The sequence below is a fragment of the Leptonychotes weddellii genome, chromosome 16, assembly GCF_054177405.1.
Source record: "Leptonychotes weddellii isolate Sample4059 chromosome 16, ASM5417740v2, whole genome shotgun sequence".
NCBI classification, from domain to species: Eukaryota; Metazoa; Chordata; class Mammalia; order Carnivora; family Phocidae; genus Leptonychotes; species Leptonychotes weddellii.
In genome coordinates this window covers 41,195,785-41,214,265 of record NC_138384.1, presented here as the reverse complement: position 1 = coordinate 41,214,265, position 18,481 = coordinate 41,195,785, and the positions used below count along the sequence as shown (strand labels likewise).

General features: G+C 53.5%; 1 protein-coding gene across 4 annotated transcripts in view; it reads right to left on the bottom strand.

Annotated features, from left to right (window-relative positions):
• SPTBN4 (spectrin beta, non-erythrocytic 4) overlaps nucleotides 1-18,481 on the bottom strand; it is a 73,235-nt gene that overhangs the window by 3,673 nt on the left and 51,081 nt on the right. For all 4 annotated transcript variants that reach the window (XM_081806887.1, XM_081806888.1, XM_081806889.1 and 1 more), the window contains 13 exons: nucleotides 13,516-13,740; nucleotides 12,442-12,531; nucleotides 9,717-9,995; nucleotides 9,494-9,624; nucleotides 8,422-8,626; nucleotides 7,642-8,022; nucleotides 6,419-6,663; nucleotides 3,951-4,089; nucleotides 3,768-3,852; nucleotides 3,235-3,431; nucleotides 2,080-2,699; nucleotides 1,006-1,075; nucleotides 116-408 (listed from right to left, as the gene is read on the bottom strand). In XM_081806887.1, the coding sequence (XP_081663013.1) occupies nucleotides 116-408; nucleotides 1,006-1,075; nucleotides 2,080-2,699; nucleotides 3,235-3,431; nucleotides 3,768-3,852; nucleotides 3,951-4,089; nucleotides 6,419-6,663; nucleotides 7,642-8,022; nucleotides 8,422-8,626; nucleotides 9,494-9,624; nucleotides 9,717-9,995; nucleotides 12,442-12,531; nucleotides 13,516-13,740 (2,960 nt within the window). The remainder of the gene's footprint in view (nucleotides 1-115; nucleotides 409-1,005; nucleotides 1,076-2,079; nucleotides 2,700-3,234; nucleotides 3,432-3,767; nucleotides 3,853-3,950; nucleotides 4,090-6,418; nucleotides 6,664-7,641; nucleotides 8,023-8,421; nucleotides 8,627-9,493; nucleotides 9,625-9,716; nucleotides 9,996-12,441; nucleotides 12,532-13,515; nucleotides 13,741-18,481) is intronic.

The following is an 18,481-nucleotide window of genomic DNA, read 5'->3' as shown; positions in this document are numbered from 1 at the left end:
CACCCGTTGGATTCCCTGAAATTTAGTACCACCCCCCCCCTCAGGCCCCAGCTATTCACTTATTGGATACTCTGAGCTTGGGACCCGCCTTCCAAAACCCCGCCCACACGCTCACCGGTTGGACGACTTGCGGTTAGCGTCGAGCTCGCGCTTGCGCAGCAGGAAGCCCTCGTGCTGCACTGTGTGAGTGGGCGGTGGCGGAGGCGCGGGGGCGGAGCCGCCCTGGGCCGGGGCGGAGCGCGAGCGCCGGCTTCCCCCGCCCTCACCACCCTCTCTGGGCCGCGGCCGCCGTCGCGGCTTGGGCCGGTCCCGCGCCCGCGGCCGGTCCGGCCGAGGTGTCCGCTCGGGCGGCTCAAGCCCGTTGGGCAGGCGGCCTGGGGGAAGCTCGCGAGGCTGAGGCAGCGACGGCTGTGTGAAGGGAGGGGGGGAGAGGGGTGCTGTCCATAGGGGGGCTGTTGGGGCCATCTGTCTGGGGGGACTCACGGGTCTGGGGGTCCCATCTGTCTTGGAGGCGAGTATGGGAGGACCTCAGGGCTGGAGGCTTAACTTTTAGGGGCCCCATCGGTGTTGGGAGTGAGACTGTCAGGATTCCTAGGTTTGGAATCGCTCTCGATCTTGGGGAGGAAAGCGCTAGCTCTATGGAGGTGGGGGTGCAGGCAGGTTGGTGTCCGAGCTGTTGTAGGAGGAATCTGGGACTTCTGTGTGTGTGTGTGTGTGTCTGTCTGTCTGTGAGGATATCTGAGACCCCAGGACAGATGTGGGAAGAGTGTGGAGTCTGTGTGTAGAGGGGGTAGGAGTCTCCTTAGGCTGGTGGCCTTATCTTTCTAAAGGAGAAATTTTCAGATTGTGGGAGGCATCTGGGGGACCTCTCCAGCATCCCCTGAGAATCTCTACAGGGTTCAGATCCGGGGCAAGCAGGGCTAGGCATTGGTGTTTCTGGGTCCTGGTTCCTGCTCCTGAGGAGAGGGTTCCCCATACCCCCACCCATTCTGAGGCTCAACTTACCCCAACAGGGAGCCCTGGGCCTGCTTCTTTCTCCTGCAGCTGCTCCACAATGTCAGCCAGGGTGGCCTTCCTGGGAGGGGGAGGCCGAAAGACCCAATGGAACTGGGGTGCCCTCTCCCAGGGACCAGCCTGGTTGGCTGGAGGAGCCTCCACCTCTTAGCCTGAGATGTCAGGTCCCTGTCCACTTCTGCAGTTGCCTTTCTGAGATGCATGCCTTACACACCATAGGTACTTGGGGCATGACATGTCTGCTGAATGGAGGACAGAACCTTTCCTTTGAGTTTTAACCGGAGAAAAATGCAGACTGGTGCCTTCCAGCCTTTGAACATTATACTGCCTTTTTTCACCCACCCCCTGAGCTCCCAAACCCCCTGGACTTGCCCTATCCCGGCCCCGATCATTCTGGGTCATCACTATCAAGTGACAAGTCTGTTTCCCCCGCTGGACTGTGATCTCCATGAAAGCAGGGCTGAGGCTGGTTTGGTCACTGCTGTCCCTAGCACAAACCACACATGAATGGGGACTCAGCAACTGTTCATGATATACAAAATTAAAAAGGAGTCAAGAAGTCATTGTCTCCAAACCTATTTGAACCAAGGCCTCTTTCTGGGGATGCAGCTGATTGGATCAATCTGCTCCTCACACTCTGGTTAACACTGAGGTCTGCAAGGCCTGGGTTCCAGTCCTGCTTCATCCAAACTGAGTGATTTGCCCTTTCTGAGCCTTAGGGTCCCCATCCACAAAATGGAGATGACAAAAGCCTCCTGGGTTTATAAGGTTGAGACTGCGATAAAGGGTCTTACATCTGATCAGGGAGAAGATGGTTCCACCACTAGCCCAGTAGAGAAACTGCGGGACAGAGGGGACAAAATTCCTGCCCAGGCCACCTAGCTGTGGGACAAGAGGTACCTCTCCTAACCTCTTCCAGCCCCAGCTTACCCCCCTGCAAAACGGGTACCAGGACAGTATCTTAAGCAGTTCTGAGCCCTGGACGCCCTCCCCACTGGGCCTGCGTGGCTCCAGGAACTCTTTGCGTCCCCTTTCCCTCACTCCCCGGGCACACGGGGGCCTCACCCCTTGGCCAGCTCTCCTCTGGTCGGCGTCTCCTGTTCGCTGGACTCCTGCCTCTCCAACCGCCGCTCCCGCCGCTCGCGCCGCCGCTCCATCTGCTCGTAGCGGCCCAGGGTGAGGCTATGTGCCGCCTCGTGCTCCGCAGACTCCTGCCGCTCTGCCCGCCGCCTCCGCGCAGCCTCCTCGGATTGATCGGCCGATTCCTGCCGCTCCGGTCGCCGCCTCCTGGGCAGCTCCTCCGTGCGGTCAGCTGACTCCTGGCGCTCCGGCCGCGGCCGGACTTGCTCCGCTGCCGCGAGGGCCCCGGGAGTCTCCGCCGCATCCTCTGGTGCGGCCGGCGGGGCCGGGGGCTCCACCCTCCCCGGGATCTCCGGCAGCCGGTCGATGCGCGGCTGGAGGCGCTCGGGCTTGAGCTCCTGGCGCACGTACCCCACCCGGGTCCGCACCTCCGCCGACAGTGTGTCCGAGGCCCGGCGAGCCAGGGGCTCCAAACCCCTCTCATAGCCCCCTGGCCGCAGGAGGGGCGCTGCCTTGGCCGCCAGTTCCGTGGGGTCTCCAAAAAACTTGCGCCCCAGCAGGGGGGTGGGGGGCTGCTTGCTCTGTTCCGCCTTGAGTTTCTCTATCTGGGAACGGAGGGGCCAGGGTCAGGTAGAGGGGCGTGTGTGTGTGGGGGGGCGGTCTGGGAAGACGCCTCTGGGTCGTCTGCCTCCCCCGCTCAGTTTAGTAGTTTCTATTATTGAAAAAGCAAGGTTGTGCAGGCCTGAGCCCACGCTTTTCCCTGCTGGAAACTTAATTCCTGTTTTCCTTGGCATTTAGTGTTCTTTTAAGAATAGGCTAAATCATCACTTTCTCTAGGTGCCTTTCTGACCCCCATTGCCTCCTTCCTGAATGTCCCCCCAACCCAGGACCTCTCTCCTCATTCTTCAAGTCTCAGATCAGAGCCCCCTAAGCCAGGACAAGCGCTTCTGGGCTCCCCCACAGCCCCTTGTGTCTCCCTCATCCTAGCCCTGGGCTGTCACTGTCTGGTGACAGGGCTGTTCCCTTTTCCCCCACTGGACTGGGAGCCCAGTAAGGATCAGTCTCAACACAGTGCTGAGTCTGTGTCTCACACAGAGGGCTGGGCGTGGGGGTGGCTGGGGCAGGGTCTGGGGTGCTGACCGTGGTCAGGCGCCGCAGGGAGCTGAACCTTTCTTCCCAGGCGGCAGCCGCTTTGCGGAATGCCTCGTGTCTCCGGATAAGCTGCTCCACCTCGTCCACGCTGCTGCCCAGCTCCCGGCTCTGCAGGACCGGCTCTTGGGCGGTCAGCCAGGCATCGGCCACCACGGCCTCCTGGGCAAACTGGTGCACTTCCAGCACTGAGGGGAGACACTGGGGGTAAGAGTGATGGGGGCGGCACCTGCGGGCCCCTCACAGGGCGCTGGCTGTTTTCTCTGGCCCTCCACGCCCTCCGGCTTCCTGTCTCCCAGCCCTGACCACTCTGAGGGGGGCTGAGCGTATCTCTGAGGGCCCCGGCTTCTCCCCTAGGTGTCTGCCACCAGGATTCAAAGGCAAGGCAGTCCTCCTGTCCACCCTCCCAGGCCTTCATGTTTGGTGCAGGGCACCTACATGCTGCGTCACCCTCCGGGCCTTTCTAAACCCGCGGGAGCGCGTCCCTGTGCCCTTGAGCCCCGTGTGTCTGGGCCCCCACTCACTCTGCTGCAGCCATTCCCAATGGCGGTCCCACTTGTCTGACACCTCTTCCTTCCTGGTTCCCAGCCTGTCCAGCTGTGCCTGGATCTGGGAGTGGCGCACAGGGTAGGAAAGGCGTCAAGGACGGCTCCCACCGCAATGGGGACGGAGGGCAGAGGGGGACCCCCGGCGGTGCCCCTTCCCACCTCATCAGCCATGGCACTCTTGTTGAGCAGCAGAGAGCGCCCCAGCTCCTGGCAGGCTGTCAGCTCGGGCACCCGGGCCTCCAGCTCCGTCTTCAGGCCCTGGTGGTAGTTCATGAGCACCTCTACTGACGACACGTCCCTACGGTGGTGGCCAGGGGTGGGAATCTGAGTCTCAGGTAGCCGCCCTGACAGATGCAACTCCCGAGGAGCCCCAATTCCTGAGCATCTTGGGACATGACACCCACCTTCTCAGACCAGGTTCTGAGGGCCCAAGTTTCTTCACTGACTCAGTGATTCCAACTTTTTCCAAGGTGCTAGAATGTCACACTTTGATGATTCTAGCCTCAGATTTCAAGGTCCATTTTTTTTTCCTAATTTTTTTTAAAGCCATACGTCTGAAGGCTCCACTAGTCAGTGATCTGAACATTCTACGTCTGTGCTATCCAAATGGTAGGTAGCCACGAGACATGGGTAAGCAACGCAGCACTTGAAATGTGGCTAGTGTGAACTAGTGTGGAAATGTAAAGTACACACCATATTTTGAGGACGGTAAAATATCTCGATACTTTTATTTTTAAAAAATATTTAAAAATTTTTTTAAAAGTAAACTCTACCCCCAACGTGGGGCTTGAACTCATGACTCCAAGATCAAGAGTCACATGCTCTACCGACTGAGCCGGCCAGGCGCCCCTCAGTAATTTTAATTTTGACTACATGTTGAAGTGATAATATTTAGGGCATACAGGGTTAAACAAAATGAATTACTAAAATTAATTTTCACTTGCTTCTTTGTACTTTTTTTGATGCCGGTACAAGAAAATCTTAAATTCTGTATGTGGCTCACATTTATGGCTTGCATTATATAACCACTGGACTGTTCTCAGCTATCATATGTCGAAACAAATCCCAAATTTCTGAAGGTCCCACTAGTCAGCAAGTATCACTTTATAAGACCTAATACGTCCAAACTTTTTTCTTTTCCTTTGGTCCAAACTTATTTCTGAAGGTCCCGCCTTATAATGATGCCTACCTAAGACTTGGTATGTCTAGAATGATCTCTCTGATTCTCTCCTATTTCCTAAAAGTGCCCTCCCCTGAAGTTCTCCATCTCAGTAAATTCACTCATCATTCATCCATAACTCCTCTTTTTTTTTTTCTCTCAGCCCCTGAAGCTAATCCATCAGTCACATTGGACATTTATAACTTTAAAACACCCTGCAAAATGATGTGAAACCTGAGATTTTGTTTTAAAAGAACTCAGTGAGGGGTGCTTGGGTGGCTCAGTTGGTTAAGCGACTGCCTTCAGCTCAGGTCATGATCATGGAGTCCCGGGATCGAGTCCCACATCGGGCTCCCTGATGAGCAAGGAGTCTGCTTCTCCCTCTGACCCTACCCCCTCTCATGCTCTCTCTCTTTCTCTCTCTCTCAAATAAATAAAAATCTTTAAAAAATAAAATAAAATAAAACAACTCAGTGAGGGGTGCCTGGGTGGCTCAGTCATTAAGCGTCTGCCTTCGGCTCAGGTCATGATCCCAGGGTCCTGGGATCGAGCCCCACATCAGGCTCCCTGCTCTGCGGGAAGCCTGCTTCTCCCTCTCCCACTCCCCCTGCTTGTGTTCCCTCTCTTGCTGTGTCTCTGTCAAATAAATAAATAAAATCTTAAAAAAAAAAAGAACTCAGCAAGGGGTGGTGGGGGAGTCGGGAAGCGGGGAGCATACAGATGAAAGAAGATGGGCCAGATGTTGATGGCTGTTTACTCTCCACATGGGGAGGGGGTCACTAACTGTTACTGCTACTTCTGGGTATATTTGAAATTTTTTGTAATGAAAAGATGTTAATCCCTAAAATAAATCACTTCTCCCCATCTCTACAACCATCACACTAGACCAAGCCACCCCCACCTCTCACCTGGATATAGCAGCGGCCTCCTGGTCCACCTATTTCTACCCTTTGCTCTCCTTACTCTTTGCCACAGGGCATCTGGAGTGACCTTCCGCTAACTCCCCCACCTCACTCACTCCGTCCAGCCATAATGATGGTCTGGCTCTTCCTCAAACACGCATGACCACAATCTACCTCAGGGTCTTTGCACTTGCTGATCCCTCCACCTGGAAAACCTTTCCCCCAAAACTTCACCCAACTCACCATCACTTCATCAGTGCCCACTACCCACTAGGTTAAGCCACAAATACAGTCCCACACGTCGCTGTCCCTATCCTGGCTGCAAACCCATCCCACGGGGAGGGCAGTGGTGGGCAACTGGGAAGACCAGAAGGCAGGAGGATGCCCTGCGCTCTGAGGCACCAAGGCCAGGCCTGACAAGGGGTCCTAACACACATGAAGCATTTAGTACAGTGCCTGCCACCCAGGTGCCACCCAGTTATTGGCTATTGTGATTTGTCATGGGAAGGGGGCAGCTGATGAGCTGGAGGCGGCAGGTAGGAAGCTCGAGGGGGGAGGAGCGGCACCTGGGCTTGTCGGCTGCCCCGATCTGGCTGGCGATGCCATCCATCCAGGAGAGCAGGTCACGGGCCTGGCTGTGGAATCGCAGGGCATCGGCCGTGGAGCTGACATGCAGGCGGGCGTCCTCACAGGCGGTCAGCAGTTCCTTCCAGCCCTGCAGCACCTCCTGCTCCCGGCTGGCAATGGCCTCTGCGTGCTCCCCGGCATACACCGTCCGCAGCTGGGCTGCCCCCTCCTGGAGCTGCCGCACCTGCAGGGGATGCCAGGTCCAGCCCTGGGGCCCTCCATGGGGTCCAGGCTCTGCCCTTCTTCCCCCATCAGGGGGGTCCCTCCATGGGGTCCAGGCTCCGTCCTCCTTCCATCGGCTGGCCGGGTGCCAGGAGCCCGCACCCTCATGATCCCACAACTGTGTCCCTCTTATCACTACCTACCGCCCAATTTCCTTCAGAATGGCTACTCAGTTCCTATTGGGTCTCCTGCTCAAGTTCTATTGGTTCTGCCACGTGAGTTCTAGCAGACCCACTGCTCACTCTCTACTGGTTCAACTGCCTGATTTCTTTTGGAGTGACCACCCTCTTTCTATCAGATCCACCACCTAATCACTATCAATCTCTCTGCCTGTTCACATAAAGATGACTGTCCTGTTTCTGCCGTCCGCTGGACCGGAAGCCCAATTTCCCTCGGCCGTGGGAGTTCTATTACGCCCACAGCCTCATTTCCATCTGATTTCTCAGATCCGCCTCCCAATTCCTGTCAGATCCACAGCCTGATTTCTATTAGCTCTGTTGCCGTGTCCATTACTTTCCACCCCCATCAAATTTCTTGCAGGAAAGTCATATGATTTCCATCAGAGACCTGCTATCTAATTTCTATCTGCCTCACCACCAAATTTCTCTGAAGCCTCTGAAATTTCCTTTAGGCTCTCCATCTGGGTTTGGGTAAGATTCCCTTCACAGTTTCTAGGAGAACCCCTGCCCAGTCTCCACTGGAAACACTGTCTCATTTCTATCAGACATACTCCGCCACCTTTTCCGGACACTGTCTGACTTCTAGGCACCGTGCAATCAGTGGGTTTTCTACCTGCCCCATCATCTCGCTTCTGCCTGTTCCCTGGTCTGTTTTCACCTGCTCCACTGTCTAATTTCCACCCGCTCTACAGCCAGATTTTTGCCTGCTCTGCTGCCCAACACACCTTGGCCACGCTGTCCAGGCCCTCCCACCTGCCCACCTGGGACACGAGGAGCTGCAGGTCATGCTCAAAGGCGCGCAGGGTCCGCTGCATGGAACTGGCGCTGGGTCTCGGCTCAGGCGGGGCGGTCAGGCGGGGCAGTCGCCTCCGCTTCTCCTCGATCTGTCCCTGAAGCTCTCGGGCGTCGCTGAAGAACTTATGCAGCTCCCGAGAGGCAGCCAGCAGCTGGGCCCGAGTGCCCATAAGCTCCAGCAGCTCAGCCCAGGCCTCGTTCAGCCCGTCCTTCCACTCGGCCATGGTGGCCGCCGCCGTGTGGCCGCACTCGATCAGCTCATCCACCATCTGGTTCACGGCCGCCAGCCGCTCCCGCCCTGCAGTGCCCGTCTCATTGGCGAACTCTGAGAATTTCTCCTGCAGCACCTGCCCCCGGGAATACGGCATGGGCAAAGGTCCTGCGCACACAAGCCCCCTCCAGTCCACCATCTTGTAGCAGGTAAGAGTAACAATAATCATGCTGGCGATGACCGGCATGATGAAAAGTAATACCTAACCCTTCAGGAGCACTTACTCTGTAGCGATAACAGCAACAACAAGCAAACAACCAGATGATAGCAACTAACACTTCCTCTGTTAGGCACTGTGTGTGCTGAGTATTGTCCTAAGCGCTTTACGCCAGGGCGACTCTTCGGGCTCACAGAAGAGCCAGGCGGTGGGGGCTGTTGTTATCCTCACATTACAGCTAGGGAAACCGAGGCCCGGAGAACCTTAGTAGCATACACAGTAGCCACCGGTACCAATAGTATTACTAACGATGCTCACCGTGACGTGCTCGAGGTCTTGGCCGAGCTCAGGCGAGCCAGCCACCACCTCCTTCTCGGCGATCCAGTGCTCGAGCTCGTCCACCTGGCGGCTGAGCTGGTACAGCCAGTATTGCTGCTCCAGGCCCACCCTGCGCTCCTCCCCCAGTTCTTTGAGCGCCACGTACAGACGGTCCACTTGAGACTGCCGCCGGCTGATCTGCTCGCTGATGGGGGACAGGGAGGGGCAGGGGCAGAGCCCCCTGAGACTTCCAGGACAGAGCTGTGACCCCCTGACGCCCCCCTCTCGGGGCAAGGCTGTGTGTCCTCTGAACCTTCAGCCGGAGTAGTATCTGCTCAGACTCCTTCGCGGGGGCCTCTGTTTTCTGCAAGGCTTGGATTCAGTGAACCCAATACTTGCAGCTGAGCACTCCGGGAAAAACTTTGCTTCCCGAAGCTTGACAAGTTCACTGCTCCCTCTTCCCCCAGCCTCTCTGTGGTCCCTCTCCCCGCCCCTCCAGGGACCTTGGGTGGGGCTGCTGACTCCCTACGTGGGTCCCCAGCCAACCCACCTCACCTCCAGGCCGTCTCCTGGCTCTGGAGGACAGAGGTCTAGCCCTGTGCCCTCTCTCAGGTCTCACCCCTAGCCCAGGACTCCCAGATATGGCCCCTACTCCTGGCCTCAGGGAGGCCCCATGCCTGGCCACCCGGGAGGTATCAGGCTATGCCCAATCACAGCACTCCGAGCTTTTCTGTCCTCCCAGACACTGGGTAGGAAGAGGACCCTTCCCTGTCCTGAGCTCTTCCTTCTCTCCTCAGTCTGAGACATCACCTCCCACCCCTACACTGAAATCCCAATACCCCTGGCCCCACCCTCTCAACCATCCCTGGGCACTGCCCCTCCATTCGCCGCCCTACCCACACGCTGAAATCCCAAGGCTCCAGCTCTTGGCAGTGAGCGCCCCTCCCACCCCAAGGTCCACTTCGGGCTGTGTCCCAATTTCCAATAGTGAAGCTTCAGATCCTTCCGGATCATTCCTTAAGAACTGGCCCCGCCCCCCCGGCCCCAATCCCACCACCCCCCTCCCGCCCACCTGTCCGGGTGCCCCATCTCCAACAGCGCCCGGCACTGGCGCGACAGCTGCGCGATGCTTTCCTCGTAGTTCTCCACGCCCTGTTCCAGCTGCAGGTGCTTCTTGAGCAGCTGCAGGGTGCTCTGTTCGTCCTGGGGGCACATGGCGCCCGCGATGAGGCGGCAGCGGCCGGCCCCGGGCTCCAGCGCCCCCCGGCCCCCCACACCCCCCGGCCCGGGCGCACCTTGCCCTTGTCCTCACTCATCATGAGCAGCTCCTGCTCGCCCAGCCACGCCTCCACCTCGGCCACGTCGAAGTAGTACTGCTCCACCTGGAAGGCGGCGTCCAGCACCTGCTGCCGCCGCTCGGCCGCCTCCCGCAGTCCGGCCCAAGCGCCCTGCAGCTGCTCCTGGCCGTGGCGCACGGCCTCCGCCTCCGGGCTGCGCAGCGATGCCAGCGCGCCCGCGCGCTCCAGCACCTCCTCCAGCCGCGGCCCGTGCGCCTGGATCTCCCGCCGCAGGCCCTGGGGGCGGGAGGTGGGGGTGGGGGTGGAGAGGGGCGCTCCAAGGCCCGGCGGGGGGCCTCGGGCGCCTCGGAGACTCGCACAGCCCACCGACGTAATCAGAAGCCGCCGCAGATCGCCCCCCCACCCCCCCCCCCCCGCCTTAGGCACCGCTTAGGCAGTTTGCCGTTCCTCGCTCGCTCACACCCCCATGTTGCCGGTGGGAAAACGGGCACCGAGAGGCGCAGTTCATCGCCGGGGAACAAGCAGTTAGTAAGGGGGCCACACAGGACACAGGCTCCCGACACTGTACTCTCAACCAAGCCGCCTGGTGGTGTAAGATACCCCCTAATGGCCGAAACAGGCTGAGAATCAGGCTGCTGGGGGCAGTGGGTGTAGAACTCACGTGCAGTGAGGTGTGCACATCTTCCGGGTACAGGTCAACATATTTACACGTGGGTACACCGCGTATCCAGGGCAGGATATGGAACACTTCCATCAGCCCCGAGGGTTCCCTCAACCAGCTCTGTAGTTGGTGCACACCTTACTTAGCTTCTCCTGTGCCTCAGTTTCCTTGACTTGCAAATGGAGGTGATAATAGGTGACCCTGAGCGCCTGCCACCTGCCAGGCACTTGGCTAAGCAAGGGCTTTGCAGGATGTGGCCACTCATCCAGTCCTCGCTGCAGCTCCAGTTCTCTGTCTCACTTTACAGACGGGGAAACTGAGGCACGGAGAGGTTGGGGAACTTGCCAACTTCCCATGGCTGGGGGTGGCGTGCTTAATGTCCACCTCATGGGGCTGTTGTACCCTGGAGCACTCAGAACTGTGCCCGGCACGTAGTAGGTGCTCAGTCAATACGATAATACAGTAACTGTATTATATAATAGTTATATATATTATAATATATATATTATATAATACAATATAATATATAATACAGTAACTGCTGTTACTCTTCTGGCTCCGAGCCATCCGGGGCATCCAGTGCTCCTGTGCACGCACAGTGGAGCTCCCCCAGGGTTAAGCATGAAGTGCACTTGATTGCTTCCCTCAACCGTGAAAAGGATGAGCCAGTTCTACTTGTCCCCAACACTGTCAACAGTCAAGAGTGTTTTCTGGTGTGCCTGGGTGGCTCAGTCTGTTAAGCGTCTGCCTTCCACTCAGGTCATGACCTCAGGGTCCTGGGATCAAGTCCATACTCAGCGCGGAGTCTGCTTGTCCTTCTCCTGCCCCTCTCCGCCCCCCTGCTCGTGCGCATGCGCATGCACTCTCTCTCTCAAATAAATACATAAAATTAAAAAAAATACAGCCAAGAGTGTTTTCATCAGAATAGAAAAGCGAAAGCTAAAAAACCCCCTCCAGCCTCTTAAAGAACTCCAGCTAGGGCAGCATGGTCAAAAACCTTTGAGAATCATTTGTAAGCCCACCTCCCCACCATCCTTCAGTGCCCATTCTCCCTGAAACTCATATTTTTTGGTAAAGGGGAGTAATGAGAATACCCATCTGATAGGGTTATTGTGGGGATTAAATTTAAAAAGCCTACATACAACCTCCTATGACCGTACCTGGCACACAGTAAGTCTTCAATCAACGTGTAATTAGTAGTAGTAGTAGTATTCCTCTCTCATGTGTCTTACACTGGGCTTCGGTGAAGGAGTTGCTTTGTCCAGAAAGTTCCTCTGCTAAGTGATTTGAAAACCACTGCTCTAGAGCAGCTCTACTTGTTTAGATGTGGAACTGAGGCCCAGGAGGTGAACAGAGATCCAGAGATCTTAGGGGCTCAAGAGCTCCCCCACCATGAGTAGAGTGGACACCATTAGGAGTCTGCGCTCTTTCGCTGATCATCTCTGTCCTTTCTCCCTATGGGTGCTTTGAGTTCCTACTTGTTGCTTTTCTTTTTCCTTGTCCAATAAGCCATTCGCCTTACTGTTACTCATGGCACCCTGACTTTCCTCTGGGGAACTCCCTTGTCTCCCTTCTCAGCCCATGTAATTAAGTGAAGGCTGACTCCATCTGCAGGTTCCAATAGTGGGCCCTGAGTCCAGACCAGGCCAACAGAACAGTTTAAATCCCTGGCCACCATGATTAGTTAGGGATGGGCACGTGATTCAAGCTGAGCCAATGAGAGTTATCCCTGGGACTTGCTGAAATTATTGAGAAAGAGAAATTCTCTTCTCTCAAGTGGGATGTACACTTGAATCTGTTGGAGGTCTTTTACCATCAGGAGAGGAGAGAGTTGGCCTGAGAACAAAGTTAACACAGAAACACACACACACACGCACACACACACAATGGAGTTATGAGATTCATGACATCATGGAAGTACCTGGATGCATCTATACCTGCTGTCCACACTCTTCTCAATCACAACAGCCAACAAATTTTGGCTTTAACCACTTTGAGCTGTTTTCTCTCACGTATTTCCAAATGTGTCCTACCCCACATCCTCACCCTAGCTCTGCTCACCTGGTTCTTTTTGATGTACTGCTGGACAGCCTGCAAACCACTGCCTCGCTCCGTCTGCATGGCCAGTGGCAGTCGCTCCTGGACCCATGCCTGGGGAGGATGCAGGGAGCAAGTCAAGGGGAGAATGCACCCAAGGACCCCTGCATCCCAATTAAACTGTAAGCCACCTTTATAGGATCTAAGACCCTTCCTCACCAAAGAGCCTGGTCACCTCTCTTCAGCCTCCTCTCTCGCTGCGCTGTTTTGCTGTCTGCACTCAAGCCAGGTTCAGGCTTACTTACCTCTGTCCTTGGCACGGGCAGGTCTTGCGTCCTGCAATCCCCTCAGCAGGATCACGGGGACTCTTCCTTCATGTCCCAACTCAAGACATCCCCTTCTCTAGGAAATCCTCCCTGACTTTGGACCTTGGCCAGTTGCCTCCTCTGAGCTCCCACAGCCTCCTAAACTCCCTCATCACAGCCCTAATCACCCTGGGTTGTCACTGGAGATAAGTCCGTTTTCCCCTTTGGACTCTTGAGCCCTCTATGGGCAGGAATGGGGTCTGTCTTGGTCCCCCCTGTGACCCCAGCATCATCCAAGTACAGAGCTAGGCCCATAAGGATCAAGCGAATGAGCAAATCAGTGAGTGAAAGAATGAATGAGCAAATCAGGAAGCGAGTGACTGGATTAGGAAATGAATGAATGAGGGGCGAGTGAATAAATGAATAGCAATAAATCAGTGGAGGAAGGAATAAAGATGAGTCAATGAATAACTAAATGGCTTCATGAATAAATCAATGAATGAATGAAAGTGAGTAAATGCGAAAAAGCGAAGGAATGAATGAGTGGATAAGTGAACGAGTGAATGAGTACGGGAAGGCCTGGACGACTGAGTCTAGCAGCAGGTCAGTGGGAAGGTCTCCCAGCCAGCTCCGCCCTTGAACTCGCCAAGGTCCCACGGCCCCGCCCCCACTCCCAACCTCCACGCCCCCGCCGGCCCGCCGGCTCTCCCGTGGCCTCCCATCCCGCCCCAACCGCGCAACCATCTCCTCCCCGTTACCCCGGCCCCGCCCCAGTCCCCGCGCCGGTCCTCACCAGCTCGTCGTCGAGGTCGTGCGCCACCTGGTGCAGCTCCTTAGAGGCGAGCAGCAGGCGGCGGCGCTCCTGCAACGGCTCGAGCAGGCGCACCAGGCGCTCGCCCACCGCGTTCTGCCGCTCGCCCACCAGCTCCTTGCTGGCCGGCTCCAGTGGCAGGGCGGCGGTCTGCGCCTGCAACTCTCCCACCTCGCGGTACCACTCCTCCACCTGCGACTCCATCGACTGTGGGGACAGGGGCAGAGTCAACAGGCTCCACCCTCCCTCCCAATCCGCTGTGGCTCCCCAGTACCTTTATGGTGACAGCCAAACCCCTCCGCAAGGGGTTCACTCGGCCCCTGCTCAATCCCCTCCGGAAGCGCTAGGCTCCTCACTGATAACCGCCACACACTAAACTAGTTCCTGCCTCAGGGCCTTTGCCTTTGTTATTCCCTCTAACAGGCATGCTCTTCCTTGTCAATTAGATTTCAGCTCAAACATTACCTTCTAAAAGAGGCTTACCTGGCCCCCTGAGCTAAAGCGGCCCATTCATTCATTCATTCTCAGAACCACCCTTCAAATTTGGTGATATCCCCCTTTTACAGAGGTGGAAACTGAGGCCCAGAGAAGTTAGGTAATTTGTCCAAAGAGTCAACCTTTCCAAATGTCATAAATATAAAGTTATAGTGATTTAAATAGTTGGTATGCCATAGGGACAGACAGAAAGTGCAAAAGCAGACCCAAATACACTGGAGAATTCATACATTTTATAGATGCCATTTCAAATCCCCAAGGAAAAGATGGATTATTCAACGAGTGGTCATGGGCCAACTGGCTAACCAATTTAGCTGGATCCCTTCCTTGCTCTTTATGCTGAAAACAATTCCAGATGGATTAAAGACTTAAATGGAATAAGTAAATCCATAAGGCACAGAAGAAAACCTGGGCAAATGCTTTTATAATCTTAGGATGGAGAAAATCTTTCCAAGAAAAAAAAATCATAAAGGGAAAGATTTATAAATTTGGCCACATAAAATACTTTTTTTGCATCAACCAAAATTTCTAGATGTATTTAGAAGGCAAATGACAGCCTGAAAAAAATATTTAACATAACACATATTATTAGAACAAGGAGCTAGTTTCTTTGACAATCAAAGAATTTCCTTTATCCTGCTTCCTCTGTCTCCACTTACCACCATCAGCCAATACTGTCTTTACTTGTGGCTTTTTTATTGGTCTCCTGCTTCTGGAGTGGGAGCTTCATGAGGGCAGGGTTTGTGTCAGTTGACCTCTGTATTCCTGAGCGCCTAGAACAGTGTCTGGCATGTAATAGGTCTTCGGTTGTGATTTGATCAATGCACAAATGAATGTCACTGGCAAAGAAAAAGACTGCCCCCATGTGAACAGGCACCTCTCGGAGTGAACAGGCCACACACAGAAATAAACGTAAGCACATGGAAGAGATGCCTAGTCCCACTAATCAGCAGGAAAATACACATTAAAACAAGGTACCCTTTCTTATTCACCAGATTGGCAACCATGTAAAAGACGGATAATATTTATTATTGGCAAAGATGCAAGATGGGTACATTCAGCCACTGTCGGCCGGTGGTGGTGTAAATTAGCAGAGCCTTTTTGGAAGGCAATTTGGCAGATCCTATCAAAATGCAAAAAAGTTCATATGCTTTGACCCAGCACTTGCACTTCCACTTCTAGGAATATAACTAAAGAAATACTGGCACATGTGCATAAGGATGTTCGCCCAAGGATCACGTTGTAGCAGAGTTTATAACAGGAAACAATTGAAAACAAACATGACGCCCATCAAGAGTGAAATGGTTAAACAAATCCACATCAGTATGGAATAATGGCCAAGACTTGCTGTTAAAAGAAAAAAGCAACTTAGAACATACATTTGAATATATTTGTTATGGGTCGCACATGCATAAAAACTCCCTGGAGTAAACAAGAAATTAATCACAGATGGTACCTATGGGCGGGGGATGAGAACTCAGTGAATGGGGACGGGGGTGAAGGAGAGACTTGTCACATAGGATTTTTTTATAAAGCGTTTGATGTCTGAGCCATAAAATGTAATTTTTAAAATTTTTAAATTAAACATTAAAAATTAAAAATATTCAAAACCCACACAGGTAGCTAGTAAATGCACAGAAAGAGGTCTAGAAGGATGCACACCAAATCATAACTGAGGTTCCTTTCGGGGTGTGGGAATGGGAGGTACGGTTAAGGGAGACTTTATGTTTCACTGAAGACTTCTACGTTAGTAAGATCTTTAACCAAAAGAATATATTTGCGTATTACTTGTGTGACTCCAAACAGATGGGGGAAAGCCATAAAAGAAAACATTACAATAATGAAATTAAGTGGTAACAGATTAGAGCAAATGACTGCAACTCAACAGTCAAAACCCAAGAACCAAGTGAATACTGTTGTTGCAAGGTTCTGTAGCGCAGAACTGTTAGTTTTGCCAGCCCACCGTCCATGCCTTCTCTGCAGCACCTCCCACGCCCCGCAGACCTGAGCTCCGGGCGACTAAAAAAACCCAACAGCTCCAAGTGTGGTCACATGAGCCAAACTAGCCAATCAGAACACTGAAACCATCCTGACCACGGGGATTGGGTAAGAGATAGCGTGTGACCTAAGATCAGCCAAGGAAAGCCCTTCCCACTTTTTAAACTTATTTATTTTTTTAAGTAGACTCCACACCCAGCGTGGAACCCCATCTGGGGTTTGAACTCACCACCTGAGCTCAAGACCTGAGCTGAGATGAAGAGTTGTACATTTAACCCACCACCTGAGCTCAAGACCTGAGCTGAGATGAAGAGTTGTACATTTAACCCACCTGAGCCACCCAGGCGCCCCAAACCCTTCCCACTTCTGCAGAAAAAGTATGTGAACTCAGGAGGGTACTCTGCCATTGGGTTCCTCAGTAGGTAGAACATGGGCCTGGGGTGGGGGTCGGGGGGCAACTTGCCACCAACTTGCCAACTTGCTCCCGACAGTGAGGCCAACAGAGAGGAAAGCAGGGCCCAGAAACGGAGACAGATTGCTGAGGACATAATTTGAGAAACTGATCCTGCCATGCCTGAAGCCGCCTACCCCCTGGGTTTTGCAGCAACGTGAGCCAAGAACCTCCCATCAGCTAAGTCAACGTGGGTTGAAGTACTATGAACTGCACCCCAAAGAGTCCCAGCTGATACAGTTCACAATCTGTAGGAGTCATGAAAATGGATAAAAATCAAACGTTGTAACAAGCCAAAAGCATATAAAAGGAAATTTCAAAAGGCACAATCACAAGCTGCAGAAATCAAAGAAAATAGTCACTCCAAAACCTTTTTCACTAGGAAAATCATTGCAGCAATGTGTAGAAAATCAAAATGCATTCAAATTCTGGAAACTCTTAAATATAATCTGAAATGCTAATAAATTCCAGTTCTCCACTAGATGAAAACCTCTCCATAATCTGCCCACCAAGTGGCCGTATGACCCGAGATGGAATAATTCCAGGACTAACACTTTTCTACTCTTACAAGAATGCCACATATTTTGAACGCCCATTTAACGTGGATCCTTCCCTGCAAACATGAGCAAAGGATACAGAAGTACAGTGGTCATTAAATGTACAAAAAGATGTTCAGCCTCCTTCAACATTAAGGGAAATGCAAGTTAAAATAACTATAAGAGAGGGATACCTGGGTGGCTCAGTCAGTTAAGCATCTGCCTTTGGCTAGGGTCATGATTCCAGGGTCCTGGGATCAAGCCAGGCATCAGGCTCCCTGCTCAGCGGGAAGTCTGCTTCTCCCTCTGCCTCTCCCTGTCCGCCACCCCCCCCCCAACGATGCTCTATCTCTCTCTCTCTCTCAAATATATGAAATCTTAAAAAAATAACTATGAAACAGTATCTTTCACTTCTCAGATTAGCAGAGGTAAGAAAGCTTGATAATACCTAATCATGGGGACCACGTGGGGAGAAGAGCGCTATCACGTGCAGATGCGTCCACTGCCTTTTCACGGGGACAACTTGGCAATATCTCTCAAAAACTTTAATGTGTACACCTTTTGGCCCAGAAATGTTACTTGGAGGACTCTTTTTTTTTTTCTTTTTAGATTTTATTTATCTATTTGAGAGAGAGAGAGAGAACACAAGCAGAGGGAAGGGGCGGAGGGAGAGGAAGGAGCCGACTCCCCGCTGAGCAGGGAGCCCAATGCAGGGCTCGATCCCAGGACCATGGGACCATGACCCAAGACGAAGGCAGACGCTTAACTGACTCAGCCACCCAGGCGCCCCTGGAGGACTCTTTTCTACAGAAATATTTGCACATAGGCTCAAATGCATATGGACAGGGATGTCTACTGCGGTGTTATTTATACTAGCAGAAGATTAGAAACAGTCCAGAGGGGCGCCTGGGTGGCTCAGTCAGTTAAGCGACTGCCTTCGGCTCAGGTCATGATCCCAGGGTCCTGGGATCGAGTCCCACATCGGGCTCCCTGCTCCGCGGAGAGCCTGCTTCTCCCTCTCCCACTCCCTCTGCTTGTGTTCCCTCTCTCGCTGTGTCTCTCTCTGTCAAATAAATAAATAAAATCTTAAAAAAAAAAAAGAGAAACAGCCCAGAGGTCTCATGACAGAGGGCTGGTTAAAGATAGATTGTTGAGGGGCGCCTGGGTGGCTCAGTTGGTTAAGTGACTGCCTTTGGCTCAGGTCATGATCCTGGAGTCCCGGGATCGAGTCCCGCATCGGGCTCCCTGCTCGGCGGAGAGTCTGCTTCTCCCTCTGGCCCTCTCCGCTCTCACGTGCTCTCTCTCTCTCTCTCTCAAATAAATAAATAAATCTTTAAAAAAAAAAAAAAGATAGATTGTTGAATCACCCCATGGAATACCATGCAACCAGTATATCCATACATTCTTGGACAAGAAAGGACACCTGGGGTGTTCTGTCCAATGAAAAGGGCAAGCTTCAGTTTGGTCT